The sequence below is a fragment of the Aquarana catesbeiana genome, linkage group LG12 (assembly GCF_042186555.1).
Source record: "Aquarana catesbeiana isolate 2022-GZ linkage group LG12, ASM4218655v1, whole genome shotgun sequence".
Taxonomy (NCBI): domain Eukaryota; kingdom Metazoa; phylum Chordata; class Amphibia; order Anura; family Ranidae; genus Aquarana; species Aquarana catesbeiana.
The window spans coordinates 73,905,779-73,929,015 of record NC_133335.1 but is presented as its reverse complement, the minus strand read 5'-3'; the positions used below and the strand labels follow the sequence as shown (position 1 = coordinate 73,929,015).

Genomic DNA, 23,237 nt, shown 5'->3' with positions numbered 1-23,237 from the left:
TTAGATTGTAAGCTTTAATGAGCAGGGCCTTCTGATTATTACTGTATTCAATTGTATTGTAAATCTCCAAAAATTGGATTATGATCAAAAAGTTTATTTCATTAATTCAATTAAAAAAGTGAAACTCCTATATTATATCGATTCATCTAGAACACCTGGGTATGGAACTTGGAATAATCAATTATCCATCACAGGACACATCCTCCTACTAGCCACACCACCTCACCCCATGTACACGTCGGCCTACCGGCCCATACAGACTGTGCTCCAGTTCTCCTGGCTCTGATGAAGAGGTTTTCCTCGAAACGCGTCAGCATTTCTTAAATACCTGCCTCAATATGGGCACACCCCAATTTTAACTTCCTAGTAGTTATTTTGTTACCTGTTTTTCCTTTTTTTTTTTTTTTATAATATTATGTAGTATTTGTATGATTTTATATCTATATGACTATATGTCTGTATTCTTTTACATAAATAAACCATACATTTCTTGATGTAAGCGTCTGATCACGCGCCTTCCGTCCACTTCCTACTAAACAGTTTTTGACAAGTCTTTTATTAAAAATGTCTTCTTCCTCCGTCTTCTCCTTCCCCGCTTCTTCTTCCTGACCCCGACAACCATGGGCCAGGGTTGTCAGGATGAGGCCCCTGTCCCCATCAACATGGGGGCAAGGTGCTTCACCAGACCATGTGTTGAGGGCATGCGGTCTGGTATGGCTTAGGAGGGGGGCGCCCGCTCGTCCCCTCCCTTTCCTGACCTGCATGCTTGGATAAGGGTCTTGTATGGATTTTGTGGGGGACCCCCACACCATTTAATTTAAAAGTGGCCTGGGTGGGTCCCCTCTGAATCCACACTAGACCCAAAGGGCCTGGTATGGACCTCAGGGGGGAGACCCCACGCTGGTTTATTTCACAACCCTTCTTTTTTTTTTTTTGCTGGCAATTTTTTTTTTTTTTTTTTTTACATTTCAGCTGTCAGCGGGAAAGCCCACTGACAGCTGATGACTCATTGGTTGTTAAAGACATGGCGGCTGGCTTCCTGGCCCCCTCCTTAGCAACCAGTTATATATAGTGAATGTACAGCAAAACAAACCAAACACAAATCGCGGTAAAAACGTGGTACTTGCGCTTTGGATGCGGGTCCATTGAAGTCTATTACATGCAAAAAGCTACATTTTGCAGGAAAAAAAGTCCCCGACCCTTTCCAAAAACGCAGAGGCACAAAAAATGCATTGATGTGAACTTGTTTCATAGGAACTAATGTTAAAAAAAATTCCCTGCATTTCGGCAAAATGCAACAAAAAAACGCATTAGTGTGACTCGAGCCTAAACGACTTGTTCACACCAGTCTGCATCCTAAAACAGTTGGGTTGAATGTGTGGGATAGTGTTCATTGTGTAGCAGCAGTGCAGAGCGGTGCCTTGCATCTTTACAACACAAGGCACTATTTACCTTTTTTTTTTTTTTTTTTAATTGTATGGAAGAGTCACAGGGCGACACTTCATCAAAAAAACTTCACTACAGAGTTATTGTGTGAACAGAGCATATGGCTTGTAATTGTACTGATTAATTATATAGATAGATTATATATAAATATAGCCTGAGAACAAATTTGTATGCGGTTTTGATGAACAGCTATACAAATTTCTAATAAATAAAGCCCATGCTGTTAACAAGCCTTTAAAAAAGAAGAACCAGTACTGACCATTGTAAATACACATAGAAGGGTTTATTTTATATCTACTTATATACAGTTACAGGAGACAGACAAGCATGTTATTGACTCAAATTTTAGTAGATACTGTATGTAGTGGTGTGTGCTAGAAAACACTGCCTTTATAATTCAGTTACCAGGGTGCAAACACTGTATTCAGGTGATTTTAATCCACTAGGCATTGTTTAACTGCAGGGTCGTAATTGCTTAATCAGCCTCTTCATAGTCTTTATCTTCTGCTTCTGTCTTTGGGCTTTGCGATGTAGTCGCCTTATCTTCTTCGTAAGCATCAGGGTATTGGGACTCAGTGCTGAGTAAGGAATTTCATTTTCCGTTTCATGACAAGATGAAGAGTATGTGTGGTCGGTGTGTTCTTCAGGTCTGTCACTATCATGAATGTTGTCATCTCTCTCTGTTTGGGGTTTATTAGAAACGTCATCTACAGATCTGGTGTTCATCTTCTCCACAAATGTAACATGCCTGAAGTCACATCACTGGGCTTTAAATGGAGAAGTCAATATCTGAAGAGCAAATATAGTTTACATAACACTCTTCAAGCCGTTCCTCAACATCTGAAGAATTTTAACTATTATTATGTGGTCTCATGGCAAGCAGACAAAGATCACTTGTAGGACCCTAGAAAAAAAAAAAACACATATATAAAACACCTTACGAAGCTTTCAAGTAGAGTATTCTGGTTTTCCGTTTTAGATTATTTGGTACCTCAAAAGAAAAGTCCTAATGCATTGAAACTAAGGGTAAACATACATAATGTGTAAAACTTAAAGGGTAACCCACTTTTGAAGGAAAAAAAAATTGCAATTAAAATAATAATAATGCCTACACAGTTGCTACACAGGCCATGGTGTAATACCTTATGCCCTATCAATGTTAGGCTGACTTGATGCCCATTAGGACTTTGACCTCAATAGAGAAACCCCACCCACTCCTGAATTTGATTACTAAATTATACTGATAATGTCATCAGGGTACCGAGTCTAGGAACAGGAAGATAACAGAAAAAAAAAGATCTGTCCACCAAGTTTCAGCTATCGGAACTACAAATTCTGTGCAAGACGCAGTGGATCTCTCCCAATGGATGTTTTCTGGCCTGGTCTCGGAGAATATCACACAAAGTGAGCTCTTTTTTTTTTCTCTCCACTAAACAATGTTTTATAAAACACTGGGATGCCTTTATTGTATAGTAAATGTTACTACAAAGATGAATGAACGCTTTAATGCAACAAATTCAAAATTCAGATAGCATTGCTTTATCTGAGTTCTTTGACTTGGTAGTGTGATTGTGTGGAATGTCCAACTCAGAGACCCGTATTTCCCATCTGTACAATACCACGGGGGTGTAGCATTAGCACCCTTCGCTGTGTAAGAGCATCTGAACCACTAAAGCACTGCTTTGTGGGAAATAAGGGTGTGACATGTTTCTCCATACCTGGAAAAGACACTTAACAAAGGTGCCAGCTATGATATATTTTTATTTACATTTCTAGAGTGTTTTTATTCTCCGTCTCAGTAAAGTTTGTTTAAAAAAACAAAAAACAGTGCAATCCGCCGAGCTCAGCCAATCATCACTCTCAGCCAGATCCCGCGATGCACCAGCCACTGCACGGCTAGTGTGAACCAGCCCTAAGGGTAAACATACATAATGTGTAAACCTTAAAGGGTAACGCCCTTTAAGGGAAACAACATGTAACTTAAAGAAAAAACAATTGTAATAATATGGCCTATACAGTACTGCATAGGCTATGGTGTAATACCTTACATACTATTGATGTTAGGCTGACTTGGTGCCCATTAGGGCTTTGACAGTAAGATTTCTCCATACCTGTAAAAGACACATAACACCCCCCACACAAAGGTACCAGCTACGATATATTTCTTTAATTTACATTTATAGAGCGCTTTTTACTCTGGAGGCTCAAAGCACTGGTATTTACTGCTGGGGCAGATGGTGAGACAAATTGTGAGACATGTGACTGGGGCTTATAATAGGCCTATTACATAGACAGCCTACTGGCAGGATCAGATTAGGATCCAAACACGTCGGAGCTCATCCCTACTAGGAATAAGCTTGGGTTCAGACTGAATCTGAAAGCAAGCTGTCACTCCCGCCAATCAACTGCAGCCAGCACATTCCCCACCGCGCAGCCGCATGTCCTGGCTGCAGCTGATTGGGCAAGAGTGACCGCTTCCTTCTAGGTTTGTCCTGAATGTAAGCTCATCCCTACCAAGGACCCCAGTGATGCAGGAGCTCGAGTTCAAGGATGAGCTGAGGCGTGTTTGAACACCAGTCTGAACCCGCCTGACCTATCCCCATAGCTCCCAACTGTCCCTGATTTGGAGCAATGTCCCTCTGTCCCTCATTCCTCCTCATTTGTCCCTCATTTTGGTCTGATCTATATAGTTGTATATAAAATGCATTTTTTATCTTTCAAAAAGTGTTCCCCAGTGCTAAACCTTTCATCCAATTTCTAAATTGCTGCATTTGTACATTTTAAAAGCCAATATAAAGGAATAGTAGTGGTAAAAGTCCCTGTGGATTTAAACTTTTTTTTTGGTTAATTCTCCTTTAAGGGGATGTAGCGGGGGGGGGGGGGGGGGTGTCCTATTCCTACATACATTTGTTAGTAGATGTCTCTCATTCCCATCTCAAAATGTTGGGAGGTATGTATCCTGCCAGGAAGCTGTCAAAGCCAACAGCCAGTCGTAGATGGTGGAGGCATTCCCCGCCCCCAGCTGTACGTATGCAAGTATATGTGTGGCTGTGTTCCGTCATAATAGGCGACACATCAAAACTTGTAACGAAACTGACGCTGTGTTGCGGCCATCTTGGTACACCCCGCACTCAGCCGCAGTAAGCCTACAGTCTGAAGTCGCCAAGCGGACATCTTTTTACACTCACCCAAGCCTTACATTTCACACTTATTGTTACCACTAAACTGAGCTTATATCGTCAAATACAGGATTTAGAAGTCCGTGAGACCATTTTGATGTTGAATTTTAAAATCAGCAGTCTTCTGTCAGATTAGCAAAAGTGTGAGCTCAGCCGGCTTGCTGCTGCTTTTAAAATTCAACATCAAAACAGTGTCACGGACTTCTAAATCCTGTATTTTATGATATAAGCTCAGTTTAGTGGTAAAAATAAGTGTGAAATGCAAGATGTGGGTGTAAAAAGATATCCCCTTGGCGACTTCAGACTGTAGGTTTAGTGTGGGTGAGTGCAGGGTGTACCAAGCTGGCCGCGACAGAACGTCACTTCCGTTGCGAAATCTGACGGGTCGACTAATCTGACGGAACAGCTGCAGGGCAGGGAACTGGGAATACCTCCGCCACCTATGACTGGCTGTCGGCTTTGATGGCTTAGTGGCGGGATAGCTCACATGGGCTCAGACTTGCGCCCAAACACACCTCAGCTCATCTCTATTATAGATAGATAGATAGATAGATAGATAGATAGATAGATAGATAGATATCAAGCCCTCTTGACCTGATACATCATTGCCTTTTTCACTGAAACATGACACATCAGGATCTGTAAAACAGAATGACACTCCACTATATTCCATAAATAAAGACTTGTCATCAGATGGCAGACCCTCTAACATGATCCATCCCTGTAGTCACACTCAAGTCTGATCATCTGATGACAACCTCCTCAGCTCTGTCCGCTAAGGTCTATCTTTAAGGTAATTTAATCACCAGCTGTGTGATCAGAAGGCTCATAGTGGAAAGCTCCACAACCCCAACCAACAAAATGGCTACTTACCAGCGACCATAGTGTCCTGTCCAGCGTACTTCCGCCGGAAGTGTACGCAATTAGCGTGGGCGGAAGTAAATAGACGGTCTGGGTCGCCTTCTCTATTGCACTTATGGCCGCTCTAACCGGGTCGCTCTAAGCTCCGGAGGCCGGAAGTGAGTGTGCGGCGGAATGGATGTGACATCACCAGAGACGTTCTGAAGACCAGGAAGCGGCGTTTATGTCAGCCATGCACCGGAGAGGGGTGGGAGCGGGGGCCATAGCCAAGAAGAAGCTGGCTGAGGTGAAGGGCCCCGTGTGGGGGGATTGGAGGAGGGGGGAGGGGTGCTGTCCAGGACCTATATATAATGATAGGTGAGGGGTGTCTGTGTTTTGTGGGTGTTGTGTCTGTCTGTCTGTGGAGAGATCATCTTCTGTCAGCACTGAGCAGTTAAACCCAGATAATCATTTTATATGAGGATCAGACCAGGGTGACAGGTTCTCTTTATGGTTGATCTGCAGACACAACTTTTCCCTTCAGGACTTGCTTACACTTGCAGCTGCTCTGAAAAGCGATCCGTGGTGGATTATTATTCAGAGGGCGGCTGAGAGGGGATAAGTGTTTGAACCTTCGAGGGCCGGCCACACCATAACCCCGTGTGTTCCTGCGTGTTCCCGACAGCCCATTCATTTCACCAGGCTGGCAAACATGCTGAACGAGCAAAAAGTATGTCAGGCACGATTTCTAAAATCCCGTTGCATTAAAGAATCATTTCACCTTTTTTAAAAAAAAAAGTAAATAAATGCACATATTATTTATTTTTTTGCAGGTAAAAACGTACATTTTTTTTATTTTTTTACTTAGTAGGCTGCAGAGCATTGCACAGCGATCAGAAGATCATGGGTGGAATGCCAGGCTTCTGCAGACTGTCAGTAGAGCGATCTGCTCATACCTTCTGTGGAGCAGTTACTGAAGTCCGGGAAGCTCAGCGCACTGAGGACGCTCACCAGCACTCTTGCAGAGGTCATTGAGAACTACAAGCCCTCAGCTGCAGTGGATGACAGTATTTGTAGTTCATTCATTTACAGAACTCTGTGAATGAATGATGCAGCTGTGTAGGCGGAGCCCCGCATAGCTGTAGTGTTTACAAATTGTGACAGCGGGGAGAGAATCCCCCACCCGCTGTCACTAGCAGGAAGCGGATCAGTGGGGAGAGGATCCCCACTCACTGACACAAGGAGGAGGCGGATCGGTGGGGAGAGGATCCCCCACCTGCTGTCACAAATTGAAGGTGGATCGGGGGAGAGGATTCCCCACCCGCTGTCACAAGGAGGAAGCGGATCGGTGGGGAGAGGATCCCCCACCCGCTGTCACAAATTGAAGGCGGATTGGGGGAGAGGATCCCCCACCCGCTGTCACAGGGAGGAGGCGGATCGGGGGAGAGGATCCTCACTCACTGACATGCGGACCGTGGGAGAGGATCCCCCATCTGCTGTCACAAGGAGGAGGCGGATCGTCGGGGAGAGGATCCCCCACCTGCTGTCTCAAGGAGGAGGCGGATCAGTGGGGAGAGGATTCCCCACCCGCTGTCATACGGAGGAGGCGCGTCAGGAGAGAGGATCCCCCACCCGCTGTCACGAGGAGGAGGCGGGTTAGGGGAGAGGAACCCCCACCCGCTGTCACAAGGAGAAGGTGGATCAGGGGAGAGGATCCCCCACCTGCTGTCACAAGGAGGCGGATCGGGGGGGGGGGGGGGAGAAGATCCCCCACCCGCTGTCACAACGGGGAGGGGGGGAGGTGGTGGATTCTTTTTCATGTTATACCCTAAATACAGGTGTAACATGTTGAGAAAGGTGAACTTGACCTTTAAACAACGTGGTAGGCAGTGGCTATGTTTGTTAGATGTCTTGGAGGTGCCATTAACAATTAATAGCACAGGTATGAGTCTAAAGAGGGCAGTGCGTTTTTTTTGTGGTGCAGGAAATGCAAGTTTCCCGCACTGTAAGTTATGTGAACGGGTCCTGAAAGTCTGCATCGCCGCTCCACAACCAAGGCCATTTCACTTTCAGTTGCTGTGCAGCCCCATTCACTTGACTGCCACGTTTGGCATCAGTACTGCCTCCCAAATATGACCTGTATGTATAATTGGGTGGTTTTTATAAAAAATTAATTTGCCATAGTGGAAAATATGATTGTGTTTTACCAAATCAGTACTTTCCTTGTTGTGTTAGACAACCATTTTGAATTGAGCTATCAATTATGTGATTGATCATTCACTCAGTATTGCATGTATGGCCATCATAAGCCACTTCTGGGTCATAAATGGGCATGCCATTGCCATAGCATAATGCAGATCTCATAGAGACCAGTTAAGAGGCACAGTCATTTAATTGTGATTCATGAAGGGGCTGACTGTGCTCAATATTATGCATAGTTAAAAACATATATAAGACTTCTTGAGGCTCCAGGGGACATGGGAAGTTGCAAAACTAGAATTGCAAATGTATTGTCATCTGCCTGGAGGGGTGTGTCAGGGGAGCGTGAATCATACGACTATTTACATATACAAAACCTGATGTGGCAGGTAAAACACTTCACACATACAGTCATGTGAAAGTGTATGTACACCCCATGGAAATTTTTGACTTTTTTTTAACATATTAGAACAAGCAAAAGTTAGATCCTATATCAGATCTTATCTATGGATCATTGTAATATACTTAAGTGGTTGTAAACCTCAGACATGAAATATGAACAAAGCATATCCCTCTATAGTGTGTTCATGTGTGCTGTGTGAAGGAGGTGTGTCCCTTCCCTCCAATCAGCTCTCAGAGCTCTCCTCACTAAGCTCTGCAGAGTGTAATCTAAGCACCCTTTTTGAATACAGCGGGGAAAATAATTATTGGATGCCCTGCATATTTTGTACGCTTGCCCAAAGAAATGAAGGGTCTATAATTTTTATCATAGAAGCATTTTAAATGATAGAGACAGAATATCAAACAAAAATCCAGATCCAGAGAAAAAAAAAAAAAGATACAAATGTTATAAATGGAGTTGCAGGTCAGTGAGTAAAATAAGTATTTGATGCCCTACCAACCAACAATAACTCTGGCTCCCACAGACTGGCTACAGTATGTACTCATGTGGTACACAGATTAGTCCTGTCAATTTAAGAAGGTGCTCCTAACGACAACTCGTTATGTGTATAAAAGACACCTGTCCACAGAATCTTTCTTCCATTCAAACCTCACCATCATGGCCAAGACGAAAGATCTGTCAAAGGATGTCAGGGACAAGATTGTAGACCTGCACAAGGCTGGAATGGGCTATAAGACCATAAGCAAGAAGCTTGGTGAGAAGGAAACAACTGTTGGTGCGATTATTCACAAATGGAAGAAATACAAAATAACCAATCACCCTCAGTCTGGAGCTCTGTGCAAGATTTCACCTCATGGGTTAAGGATGATCATGAGAAAAGTGAGGGATCAGCCCAGAACTACACGGGAGGAGCTTGTGAATTATCACAAGGCAGTTGGGACCACAGTCACCAAACAAACCATTGGCAACACAATACACCACCATGGATTGAAATCCTGCAGCGCCTGCAAGGTCCCCCTCCTCATGAAGGCACATGTACAGGCCTGTCTGAAGTTTGCCAGTGACCATCGAAATGATTCTGAGAAGGATTGGGAGAAAGTGCTGTGGTCAGATAATGCCAAAGAGCTCAATTTTGATCTTAACTCGACTCGCCGTGTTTGGAGGAAAAAAAATGCTGACTTTGACCCTAAGAACACCATCCCTACAGTCAAGCACTGAGGCGGAAAACATTATGCTTTGGGGCTGTTTCTCTGCTTAAGGTACAGACTGACTTTTTCTGCATTGAGAGGCCAATGGATGGGGCCATGTATTGTAAAATCTTGGATGAGAACCTTCTTCCCTCAGCCAGATCTCTGAAGATGGGTCGTGAATGGGTCTTCCAGCATGACAATGACCCAAAACATACCACCAAGGCAACAAAGGAGTGGCTCAAGAAGAAGCACATTCAGGTCATGGAGTGGCCTAGCCAGTCTCCAGACCTTCATCATATAGAAAATTTATGGAGGGAACTGAAACTTTGAGTTTCCAAGCGACAGCCAAGAAACCTTAAGGATTTAGAGAAGATCTGTAAAGAAGAGTGGACCAAAATCCTTCCTGAGATGTGTGCAAACCTGGTAACCAACAAGAGTTTCTCCACCAAGTACTAAGTTATGTTTTACTTGGATCAAATACGTATTTTACTCACCGAACTGCAAATTAATTTATACAATTGATAGCATTTGTATCACGTATTTTTTTTTTTTTTTTTTTTTCTGGATTTTTGGTTGATATTCTGTCTTTATCATGTAAAATACACCTATGATAAAAATTTGGACCTTTTATTTCTTTGTAGGTGGGCAAACTTACAAAATCTACAGGGGGATCAAATAATAAATTTCCCCACTGTAGAAAAGACTGCAGATAAACAGATACAACTTATATAGGATGATTTGTTTCATCTTTGTGTATTACCTGGGGCCAGTCACTTCACTGGGTATATGTGAGGGTTTACAACCACTTTAAATGACACAAAACATTGGCATGGTGTAAATATTCCTGTTATCTAAATGACTAAAAATATGGTTATGTTACATGGAAATGTTCCCCACCACCACATGACACGACATTAGAATTGGGTGCTTAGATACTAATGATTAGAACCTCTTTAGGGGGGATGCAGGTGGAACCTTTCTTGTTAACTTTTGCAACAGTTGATGTCAAAGTGCAATTATCTACAATCAGATAGAGATTGCAGAAATGTAATCTGTATAGGAGGTGTGTAATAAAGAAAGCCTTTGCTGTCCAAAAAAAGACTATTAGAACAAGATTAGTTTGCCATCAAACATACACTGATCAGCCAAAACTTTATGACCTCCCACTTAATATTGAGTAGTCCCCCCTTTTGACGCCAAAACGGCCTGACCCGTCGGGCATGGACTCCACAGAGCCTTGGAAGGTATCTGGCACCAAGCCGTCAGTAGCAGTTCCATTAATTCCTGTAAGGTGGGGCCTCCATGGATCGGATGTGTTTTCCAGCAGCTCCCACAGATGTTTGATTGGATTGAGATCTGGAGAATTTTGAGGCTAAGTCAACACCTCAAACTTGTTGTGTTTCTTAAACCATTTTTGCAGTGTGGCAGGGCACATTATCCTCCTGAAAGAGGCCTCTGCCACCAGGGAATATGGTTTCCATGAAGGGATTTTCTTGGTCAGCAACAAAGATAAGGTAGATGTTACGTTTCAAAGTGACATCTACATGAGTGCCAGGACCCAAAGTTTCCCAGCAGAACATTTTTATTAAGCATCAAACAGCCTCTGCCGGCTTCCCTTCTTCCTTTATTACATCCTGGTGTCATCTCTTCCCCAGGTAAGTGACGCACCCGGCCCTCCACATGATGAAAAAGAAAACATGATTGATCAGACCAGACCACCTTCTTCCATTGCTCTGTGGTCCAGTTCTGATGTTCAAGGCTCTTTTTCTTGTGGACACAGGTCAGTATTGACACCCTGACTGGTCTGTGACTATGCAGCTCCATACACAACAAACTGTTATGAACATTTTTTCTGCTTTCAAAACTTCAACTTCATGGACAATATGCTTACTTTCTGCCAAATTCATTGTATCCCACGGACTTTTAGATGCAATTATAACAAAATAATCATGCTGTTCCCCTAACCTGTAAGTGGTCGTAAAGTTATGGCTGATCAGTGTACAGGCAAAGACCAGGCCTTCTGGAACAGTGCGCTGTGGACTTATGAATCACAGATAGTTGTTTTCACAACAGTAATAGTATGTGTTTGGTGTAAACTAAAGTAAGCATCTCAGGAGAAGAGCCTCACAACAAGTGTGAAGCATGGTGGTGAAAATGTTATATCTCTGGGATGATCTGCTGATTCTGGGCCTGGGCAGCTTTCAGTCATCGAGTCAACTATACTTACATTTTTTTTATTTATTTTTTATTAGAAAATAATGAAAGATTTTTCAAAGACAAACTAATTCTGGTATTCCAGTTCTCAAGCTTATTTAATTCAAATGTTTAACTGAAATGACTTTATATTTCAGGCCAAATACAAAGAACGAGGGAATGTCTTGGCTGAGGACCAGCTTGTACAGGTGAATAAGACTGATGTTTGTTAACAATTCCTTTATATTAATCGCTCTGCAGTACACAATTGCCTTATGTGTCTGGAATATGAGAAGTGGGGTATTGGCCAAACAAGTAGTCAAATTTTTGTGTTAAGTTCTGAGCCTGTAGTAGAAAAAAATGACAACTGCAATACGTTGGGTTACTTTGGGTGACATGGATTTTACTGAGCAGTCCATCTAGGTGATATTTATCAACTCAAGGTCTTACCTGTGTGTTTATGCTGCTGAGCCCCAGACTGAGTCCAGAGATTTTGGACCATTGCTTTCTTTAGATAGGTGGAGGGTGTAATAAAGGGATTAAAACTTCATTAAAGCTCCGCATACATTTTAATCCTAAGGCCCCTTTCACAGTGGATTTGTCCACTGAGCAGATGGATGACAGGTCCTTGTCTGCTCTGCATAGCCCACTGCTCTCTATGGGGAGGTCGATTGGATATGCGTTTTCATCCAATTGTCATCTGAACCGCCGGACTGTTGGCGAGCGTATCCCCAAACATCTGTTTTTAGCAGACGGGATCAGATGCTGGCGGGTGACAGCGGACACATGTCCGCTGACATCCACCGTCCCATAGAGAGCAATGGGTGGTCTGATTGGGTCTGCCTGAAAAATGGGTCCTGTACGATCTCCATTAGTTCTAGCAACAATTATGTGTAGAATTGGGGCTACCTTACTGGATGTAAATTGAATAGATAGTTGGTAAAGTTGAAAAAAGACACAAGTCCATCAAGTCCAACCTGTGTGTGTTTGTTTTTACGTCAGTATTACCCTGTATGTTGTGGTTGTTCAGGTGCTTATCTAATAGTTTTTTTTTAATTATTGATGCTCCCCGCTGAAACCACCGCCTGTGGAAGAGAATTCCACATCCTAACCGCTCTCACAGTAAAGAACCCTCTACGTAGTTTAAGGTTAAACCGTTTTTCTTCTAATTTTAGTGAATGGCCGCATGTATTATTAAATTCCCTTACGTGGAAATGTTTTATCCCTATTGTGGGGTCACCAGTATGGTATTTGTAAATTGAAATCATATCACCTCTCAAGCGCCTCTTCTCCAGAGAGAATAAGTTCAGTGCTTGTAATCTTTCCTCATAACTAAGGTCCCCCAGACCCTTTTAGTGTGAGTAAATTCTAATAATACATACCGTAGTTTCAGTAAATCCAAAGAAAATGTTAATCAGATTGTAATAGGTATGGTAAGCTTTAGCCTAAAGGGGTAATAATCCACTGTCTGTGTGTTTGTTTTTTTTTCCTTTAAATCCTGCAAGGCAATTCCCTAATGTGCTAGTATGCATCGCATACTTGCATATTATGTGAAACGTACCTTAAAACAAAGCCCTCTAGCAACGCGCTGTCACCGCAGAAGGCGCTTCCATCTTCACCCGATCTTCCTTCCAGGTTTGCGGACTCCGTCTGTGTTAGTGTGGCTTGAGCCATGATGACGGGAGCCGCTGTTTACGGCACAGGACTTTGAAGGAACGGAAGGGTATAATGTTTCTTCAGACCGCATGAATCAGAAGTAAATATTTCCTAAAATGGTGCACATTTAGGGGATATTTACTGTACCTATAAGTAAACCTTATTTTAAGCTTACCTATAGGTAACAGCCATGCATGGGAGTTTACTCCTACTCTAAACAAAATGCAAGTTTTGAATATGCAGGTTGCACCTGACATGCTGTTAATAAATTTTAAAAACAGAGTGTATCTAAAGAGCTAAGAACAAACATGTTATATATTGTGGCTCACTAATCCTTAAGATGGTAATTGGGGATGCACTGATACCGTTTTTTTTTTTTTTTTTTTTTTTTTAATCGATAAGTACTGTTACTTTCGGTCAAGTACTCGCCGATACCGAGTACCAATACTTTGCAATTTGCGTCCACACAAAATGAATGTGCTCAAATCGCACTGCAAAGAATAGCATGCAATTTGAACAGGAATGCACCTGAGGTGAACAGATTGGAGCCTCCAAGATCCAAAAGGGGCTGGGATAGGTTAAATCTTCAGTTTGCACCTTTGGTTTGTTCTGACAGTGTCAATATAATACCATGAGTGAATAGGGAGTACCTAGGAACCTTGATAGAGGCAAAGATGATTCTTTTACTGGCTTTTTTATTTATTTTTTATCACATTTCCTCTTTTGTTATGTTTTAAAAGAGAAGCTCAGAATGAACAGACTGCATGTAGTCTGATTCTAGACCATCTCACTTCTGCCTTCTGACATTTAATGATTTGTGCTGTCTGCTTGCTTTCTCCCATTCTCTCCCTGTGAATGTGATAGTTACACTTGCCTATGGAAACAATAGAAGGTAGATTATGGAGTAAGCACAGACATTGTGAGTGCAACACATTTCTGCACATTGTGTTGAATCTCCTGATTTTTCATACTACTTTTTTTATATATATATATATATATATATATATATATATATATATATATATATATATATATATATATATATATATATATATATATATATATATATATATATATATATATATATATATATATATATATATATATAGCCTAATCCCAACCTTTTCTTCAAACCATTCATCTCCAATGATCAGAGATATGCCTGTTAAAGAAAACTGAGAAATATGGAGGCTGGCATTACTGACCCCTCAAATGTTAGTTATCCTTCCTGTCAGGCTAATCTGATCATTTTAGCACTTTTTGACCTGGTATGTTTAATGCTAACCATACATTATACAATTTTGGTTGAAGGAAAGAAAATTGCTAGATTTCTCCCATCAACACAGTGCTGATGTGGGAATCCCTCCAGTGGAGCTATTGTATTCTGACAGAGGAAGGTTTCCCAGCCGTCAGAAGAAAATGATCACTGACAGCAGCTATAGCCGCCGGAAGTGATTGAACGAGAAAAAAAAAGACAATCTGCTTGTATTGAAGCCAATTCGGCCGGTTTTGGCTGATCTGGACGAATTTTGATACATTTATGGCCAGCCTAAGGATTCTAGCCACACCCTAATTTGAATGCTTCTTTAAGGTCTGGAAAAGTATTGAAGACAGGAACAACCAGGCAACTAGTATTTTCAGAAGAAGGTCAGCAAGGGCAATCCCTGTTTCTGCCTAGCTTTCGGTTAGGGCGCCTTAAGGCTGGGTTGGCACTGTTGCGAATTGGATGTTGATTTCCCTGCATCCAATTCGCATGTCAGGAGACACTGACTGGGTCTCTATGGAGCCAGTCCACACATCTCTGGAGCAAATTGCACTGGAGTCCTGTGCGTTTTCTGGTCTGTTTCAGTTCCGATTTCAGTCCGAATGTTTGGCTGAATTCGGACCTAAAACGGAGAACAGGGACGCACCGGAACCCTGCTGTGAGCCGCTCCGTGCCGTGTTGTGAACCCAGCCTAAAGCGGATCTTCACTGCATCTGAGCAACACAAACCAAAAACACCATTTAATTAATTTTTATTATTCAAAAAAAACTCCCCCATCCATACATATCTCCATGCCTTTATTTTGTTGAGAAATCACTTTGAAAAACACCCTCTAGTATTTCTGGCCATGGCCATCTTGAGTAGGGGCAAATGATTCATGTAACATTTACTTTCTCAAAATCATCTGCCCTTGGCTCAAGCATGCATGCAGGAGAGTGTGCTTAGCTGAGCAAATCCCTCCTCCCTTCCTGAAGACTCCTGGGATGTATGACATTGTGACAGACCTAGCCGGGACAGAGGCTGTTGGAGAGGACTGAATGCAAGCCTGTTGCCTTTTGATTATGGGCCCTGGCATTTGGGGGAATGGTGCTCTCTGTGAGCTGTATGCCTGGGGTTGGTGTTACTTTGGATTCAGCTCCATGTCCCCCCAAAACACACAGACTCTGGGAACCCTTTTTATGCCATATTAGAATGATAAGATTGAATTATACTGTTGGGACACATCCTGTGAGGAGATGCTGGTGTCATCAACTCCAACTACCTGTGTTTATGTTAATTGAATGAGCTGATCACATTGTCCTCTATTCAATGTAGGAGACGGGACGACTCCTATTGGAGCTGCTGCTATTGTGAGAAGGTGTCCTGTGATAATTAACTCAGTCTGGGCAAAAGGTCATGTCTCAGTCACCTAGGCTGTATAAAGGATTAGTTAATTAGCTCATGTTAATTATGTTAATTAGGTTAGAGTTGTATTGTTAGAGGAGGTTCCAACGGCATATAAAGTCTTGTAATTTTAATTCTAAATAAAAAGTCAGTTCATGTTAGCAACAAGCAAGTGTCGCCTTGTTTTGTGCTCAGAGAGGTTGGAATATCTGATATCTGTATACAGACTGGGAGGAAGTGGTATATGATGGAAGCACTCAAGCGGAGTGTGAGACGTTCCGTGACAGACATCATTTGCCTAGGCAAGAAACCAGGAAGTAACTGAAGAAATGTAAATAAAAAAAGTTTAAAGCAAGGAAATATGATATACTTTACTAACTATTTCTTTATCTATTGGGAGAGTGAAGTTCTACTTTAACACTTGCCCACCGGGGCTGTACATATGCCGTGGCTGTAGAAATTTTAGCTCGGGCAGCAGAGTTTGACTCGCCCCTTTTGATCAGTGGAGGGCACACTGAAGCAATGAGCCAAACTGGCTTGGAGTTGTGTGGTGCCTACTTGCAATAGAAAATTGCTGTTCATCCATTAAAAACAAAAAAAAGACATCGGTAGCACCGCCTGAGTGCCTGCCAGCTGCTGCTGTACCATCCTCTGAAAAGCAATACGCCCTGGATCACTTTTTTAGAGGTTGGTAATTTTGATGAAGGCTCACTATAAATGGGAACCAATGTGGTCGGATTTATTCTAAAAAAAAATAAAAATTTTAACAGGCTCTTTCCTGTGTTACAGATGTCAAAACAGTTAGAGATGTTTAAAACTAATCTAGAAGAGTTTGCTAGTAAACACAAGCAAGAAATCCGGAAGAATCCTCAGTTCAGGGTCCAGTTCCAAGATATGTGTGCGACAATTGGAGTGGATCCTCTGGCCTGTAAGTTGAACTTTCTGTCTGTCTTTTCACTCCAGTTCCTACCTTCACACACACACTATGTATTCTGAACTGAGCATTGGTTGTCAATAATAAAAAAAAAACATTTCTAGATTTTGTAACTAACCTTTTGTGGATTATGGTTTTAGAAAATAGTGATGTTCAATGTCAGTATTATTAGCTTGGTTTGTTGTGGTAATCTTGTCTTTTATTATACAGTGCCTTGAAAAAGTATTCATACTACTTGAAATTTTCCACATTTTTGTCATGTTACAACCAAAAACTTATTTTATTAATATGTATATTATTGAGATTTTATGTGATAGACCAACACATAATTGTGAAGTGGAAGAAATATGATAAATGGTTTTCAAATTTTTTTTTTTTTACAAATAAATATGTGAAAAGTGTGGCGTGCATTTGTATTCAACCCCCTTTACTCTGATACCCCTAACTAAAATCTGGTGGAACCAATTGCCTTCAGAAGTCATCTAATTAGTAAATAGATTCCACCTGTGTGTAGTTTAATCTCGGTATAAATACAGCTGTTCTGTGAAGCCCTCAGAGGTTTTTTAGAGAACCTTAGTGAGTATATAAGTATATAAAGAGTGCTGCGCAAATAAATGTCCTTAAACAAACATACAAAGGGTAAAAGTATAATGGCAGGATAGGAGGACAGGAACCACCGGTGACAGTATAGATATCTGGATGGTGACTTTTTTCCCTCCACCGTTCTTAGATGGCCCCTCACCTCAGATATTCGACCTGAAACAGGTCACACCGCTTGTATGATTGGATGGATCAATCTGTATAATTAGTAATTACTCCTTCACCTCCTTCAACTCCCAGTACTCAGTAATTGGCAGATGATGAATATGAAATAAAAAGGCAAAACATAGTGTTCTCCGTAGCTACTTTATTTTAAATGATAAAAAGCTGAAATGAAATTTTGTATCACTCACAGAATACCGGCACTCCGATCCGAGTACCGGCCAGCAGGCTTGTGATCGTGTCTGTCGGATGACCGCGGGTGACGTCATACGCTCCTAACCCCCGTACGCGTTACGTCCTATGGGCGGGACTTCATCGGCGTGGGGCGGGATGCGTAATGACGGCCCGCATTGTTAATATTCAGTGCCATGGTGACGGCGGCACCAATCAGAAGAGCAGGAACAGTAATCAGGAAGTCAAGCGCCTCCCTATCACTGCATCTTAGCCCTTGGTTCCTATTACCCTTCACTCCAAACGGGAAATAAAAGAATCAACACCGCCAGCAGCAGACAGATGACACAAAGTGTAAATTATATAAAGATGATTACTTGCAATACCCGAATAGCATATCTCATTATGCACAGTAAACCATCTTAATCTCTAAATTTAAAATTATAAAAGACATAAAAATATTTCCATTGAACACGCATATGCTGCAAAATCGCATGTAAAAAAGTCGCATAAAAAAGTCACATATACGATATATAGGAATAAAAAAGAAAGACATCAACCCACGGGCATCGGCTAAACACGATCACATATACAGAATCAAAAAAGGCCTAAAATAAAAATTAGGAAATAAAAATAATAAAAAATCATTATCTATTAGAAATGAAACAATTTAAATCAAAATCAACGTTCATTCCAAAGGGGGAGAGAACTTTGGTCTCATAGATCCAAAATGATTCCCTACGGCTAAGCTGCCTGATGTAATGGCCACCCCTCCAGTGTCGCGGCACCTTTTCTATCCCCCAGAATTTAAGGCATTTGGGGTCTCTTTGATGACAAAGGCGAAAATGCCTGGACACACTGTGAGTCTTTACCCCCCGCTTGATGTTGCTAATATGTTCTCCAATTCTTACGTGGAGTGCTCTTGAGGTCCGGCCCACATACTGGAGGCCACAATCGCACTCCAGCATGTAGACCACCCCCACTGTTGAGCACGTGATCAGACCTTCAATTTTATAACTTTTTTGTGTTGCATATGAAACAAACTCCTTCCGCCTGCAGAAATATAAAGAGACGGAAGGAGTTTGTTTCATATGCAACACAAAAAAGTTATAAAATTGAAGGTCTGATCACGTGCTCAACAGTGGGGGTGGTCTACATGCTGGAGTGCGATTGTGGCCTCCAGTATGTGGGCCGGACCTCAAGAGCACTCCACGTAAGAATTGGAGAACATATTAGCAACATCAAGCGGGGGGTAAAGACTCAGTGTGTCCAGGCATTTTCGCCTTTGTCATCAAAGAGACCCCAAATGCCTTAAATTCTGGGGGATAGAAAAGGTGCCGCGACACTGGAGGGGTGGCCATTACATCAGGCAGCTTAGCCGTAGGGAATCATTTTGGATCTATGAGACCAAAGTTCTCTCCCCCTTTGGAATGAACGTTGATTTTGATTTAAATTGTTTCATTTTTAATAGATAATGATTTTTTATTATTTATTTTTATTTCCTAATTTTTATTTTAGGCCTTTTTTGATTCTGTATATGTGATTGTGTTTAGCCGATGCCCGTGGGTTGATGTCTTTCTTTTTTATTCATATATATCGTATATGTGACTTTTTTATGCAACTTTTTTACATGCGATTTTGCAGCATATGCGTGTTCAATGGAAATATTTTTATGTCTTTTATAATTTTAAATTTAGAGATTAAGATGGTTTACTGTGCATAATGAGATATGCTATTCGGGTATTGCAAGTAATCATCTTTATATAATTTACACTTTGTGTCATCTGTCTGCTGCTGGCGGTGTTGATTCTTTTATTTCCCGTTTGGAGTGAAGGGTAATAGGAACCAAGGGCTAAGATGCAGTGATAGGGAGGCGCTTGACTTCCTGATTACTGTTCCTGCTCTTCTGATTGGTGCCGCCGTCACCATGGCACTGAATATTAACAATGCGGGCCGTCATTACGCATCCCGCCCCACGCCGATGAAGTCCCGCCCATAGGACGTAACGCGTACGGGGGTTAGGAGCGTATGACGTCACCCGCGGTCATCCGACAGACACGATCACAAGCCTGCTGGCCGGCACTCGGATCGGAGTGCCGGTATTCTGTGAGTGATACAAAATTTCATTTCAGCTTTTTATCATTTAAAATAAAGTAGCTACGGAGAACACTATGTTTTGCCTTTTTATTTCATATTCATCATCTGCCAATTACTGAGTACTGGGAGTTGAAGGAGGTGAAGGAGTAATTACTAATTATACAGATTGATCCATCCAATCATACAAGCGGTGTGACCTGTTTCAGGTCGAATATCTGAGGTGAGGGGCCATCTAAGAACGGTGGAGGGAAAAAAAGTCACCATCCAGATATCTATACTGTCACCGGTGGTTCCTGTCCTCCTATCCTGCCATTATACTTTTACCCTTTGTATGTTTGTTTAAGGACATTTATTTGCGCAGCACTCTTTATATACTTATATGCTTTTGAGGTATTTTTTTGAATTGACCTTAGTGTCTGCTTGCATTTATCTTGATACGTCCATTTAATTAGTCAGCGCTGAATTTAATTATACTGTTTTTAACCTTAGTGAGTAAACAGCATCATGAAGGCCAAGGAACACATCAGATGGGTCAGGGATAAAGTTGTGGAGAAGTTTAGCAGGGTTAGGTTATAAAAAAAAAAAAAAATATCCCAAGCAAACGGAGCACGGTTTTTAATCCACCATGCGAAAATGGAAAGAGTATGGCACAACTGCAAATCTACCAAGACATGGCCGTCCACCTAAACTGACAGGCCGGGCAAGGAGAGCATTAATCAGAGATGCAGCCAAGAGGCCCATGGTAACTCTGGAGGAGCTGCAAAGATCCACAGCTCAGGTGGGAGAATCTGTCCACAGGATAACTATTAGTCGTGCATTCCACAAATCTGGCATTTATGGAAGAGTGGCAAGAAGAAATCCATTGTTGAAAGAAAGCCATAAGAAGTCCCGTTTGCAGTTTGCAAGAAGCCATGTGGGGGACACAGCAACCATGTGGAAGAAGGTAGTGATCTGCGCAGATTTCTAACACATAAATAATATAATGAAATAATCCAAAATGTGTATATAAAACACAATTGATAAACTCCAAAATAAAGTTTATATATACCAAAGAGTCCAAATCAAAGTGATCAATTAGTGATGATAAACATCAATGTCCATATCTATGACAAATCTTCTAAATAAACATCTATGTTGTGAAAATATTGTTGATCTTCGTGATTGAACAGCCACGTAATGCTCACAGAGCAATTACCTTGCAAAAAGGAGGAAAATACGCCTCAGATCAATATCATGGGGTGGGATCAAATGTATGGCATCCGTATTCCCGATCAGTATCTGTGTAGGCAGGCAATTCTGGATATGGGTCCCGGTCTAATGGACAAATTTTCTCTCTGTTGTGAGCTGGGTTAGCCTTCAAGTCCCGTAGTTCCGTGGTGGGCGGTCAGCATTCACCATTAGGGAAAGTAAAAGAAAGCAGGCCTCCCATAGTTGTAATATGTAAAGATTGTGCAATTTATTCAAGATACCAAATGGTCTCTTGCATTAAAATAATAAAAACACGCTTATCGGTGTACAGCCGCGTGTCAAACACGCTCCTTGTGTCACTTCCGGTTTCTTGAACCTCTGGCCACGGCCTACGCGTGACTTCATCAGGGGTGACTCCGAGGCGTATTTTTCTCCTTTTGGAGGTAAGAGCTCTGTGAGCATTACATGGCTGTTCAGTCACGAAGATCAACAATATTTTCACAACATAGAGGTTTATTTTTAAAAGATTTGTCACAGATATGGACATTCATGTTTATCGTCACTAATTAATCACTTTGATTTTGACTCTTTGGTGTATATATACACTTTTTGTTTTGGAGTTTTTCAATTGTGTTTATTTTATATACACATTTTGGATTACTTCATTATATTATCTGTGTTAAATCTGCGCAGATCACTACCATTATTATATACTCCCTTTTGTGTTTAGTGTACACTTCAGATCTTGCAGCGGTTTCATATAGTTCACATTTTATTAGCCTGGATTGATTTCTTTCACTTATTTTAGTAGCGCGAGGGACCTCACTTTAAATGTGGTAGAAGGTGCTCTGGTCAGATGAGACCAAAATTGAACTTTTTGGCCTAAAAGCAAAACACTATTTGTGGTGGAAAACTAACACGGCACATCACCCTGAACACACCATCCCCACCGTGAAACATGGTGGTGGCAGAATCATGTTGTGGGGATGCTTTTCTTCAGCAGGGACAGGAAAGCTGGTCAAAGTTGATGGGAAGAGGGATAGAGCGAAATACAGGGCAATCTTAGAAGAAAACCTGTTTGAGTCTGCAAAAGACTTGAGACTGGGGCGGAGGTTCACCTTCCAGCAGGACAATGACCTAAACATACAGCCAGAGCTACAATGGAATGGTTTAGATCTGTGGTAAGACTTAAATTTCTGCTCACAGACACTCTCCATCCAATCTGACAGAGCTTGAGCTATTTTGCAAATAATGGGCAAAAATGTAACTCTCTAGATGTGCAAAGCTGGTAGAGACATCCCCAAAAAGATTTGCAGCTGTAATTGCAGTGAAAGGAGGTTCTACAAAGTATTGACTCAGGGGGCCTGAATACAAATGCCCACCACACTTTTCACATATTTATTTGTAAAAAAAATGGAAAACCATTTATCATTTTCCTTCCACTTCACAATTATGTGCCACTTTGTGTTTGTCTATCACATACAATCCCAATAAAATACATTTACCGATTTTTGGTAACATCACAAGATGTGTAAAACTTCAAAGGGTATGAATACTTTTTCAAGGCACAGTAGTTTAGGCCTCATGCATACTGAGTGCTAAAACTGCTGTTTTTAGTGGCGTCTGGCTTTTTTTTTTTTTTTCTCCAGTCTCTAAATGCCCCTTCATGTTAGCACATGTAGGCGTTTAGAGGCAGGAAAAAAACCCACTGCCAGTGCATCCCGGAGCAACAGCTTTTTGGCAGAAAAAAACGTATTGGCATGTGTAAATGTGTCTAAGCGTGCATTGCATTTGTTTAAAAATTTATTATTGGGTCAATGAAATGAATTAACACCCAAGCGCTTGATGTGCCTAAACGAGTTTACACGTGTCAAGCTTTTTTCTGCCAAAATGTTGCTGCCAGGAGGAAGGGCATTTTAGGAGAGTTGTGTGCCTGGGGCCTTAGGGTAAAGGGTTAGTATTAGACTCCAAATTAAACCTAATAGCAAAAATATCCTTTTGTTTTCCCCTGCTCATCCTGTCGGTAACAGACTTCTTGTCTGCGGTGACATCGTTCCCTCACTGTACTGTAATCTTCTCTTCTGATTTGGACTACAAACCCCTCCTGGCTCTCCTGATCTCTATAAGTTAAAGAGGAGTTGCTCTGTATCTAAAAAGAAAACTGGGAAGGCTGGTAACATTGGTTGAGATTTCAGTTCACTGAACAGGAAGTTGCATCTGATTTCTGGCAGGGTAAATAAGTATTTCTTTGTACCTGCAGAAAATGCACAAAACATATTCTTGGCCTGGAAAAAAGAGGACCAATCCAGCCACTACATCTAAGGGCCGTTCA

At 41.7% G+C, this 23,237-nt stretch overlaps 1 protein-coding gene and 1 long non-coding RNA gene across 2 annotated transcripts in view; one reads left to right on the top strand and one right to left on the bottom strand.

The window, feature by feature from the left end:
• Positions 1–1,707: 1,707 nt before the first annotated feature.
• LOC141114401 (uncharacterized) lies at positions 1,708–5,712 on the bottom strand. Its single transcript, XR_012236905.1, has 2 exons — positions 5,499–5,712; positions 1,708–2,350 (listed from the first exon to the last, which is right to left on the bottom strand). It is a non-coding gene; the product is annotated as an uncharacterized lncRNA (long non-coding RNA).
• Positions 5,547–23,237, top strand: part of SNF8 (SNF8 subunit of ESCRT-II) — a 43,697-nt gene continuing 26,006 nt past the window's right edge. Inside the window, exons 1-3 of the mRNA XM_073608048.1 lie at positions 5,547–5,772; positions 11,609–11,659; positions 16,543–16,681. Of these exons, the coding sequence (XP_073464149.1) occupies positions 5,710–5,772; positions 11,609–11,659; positions 16,543–16,681 (253 nt within the window). The 5' untranslated portion in view covers positions 5,547–5,709. The remainder of the gene's footprint in view (positions 5,773–11,608; positions 11,660–16,542; positions 16,682–23,237) is intronic.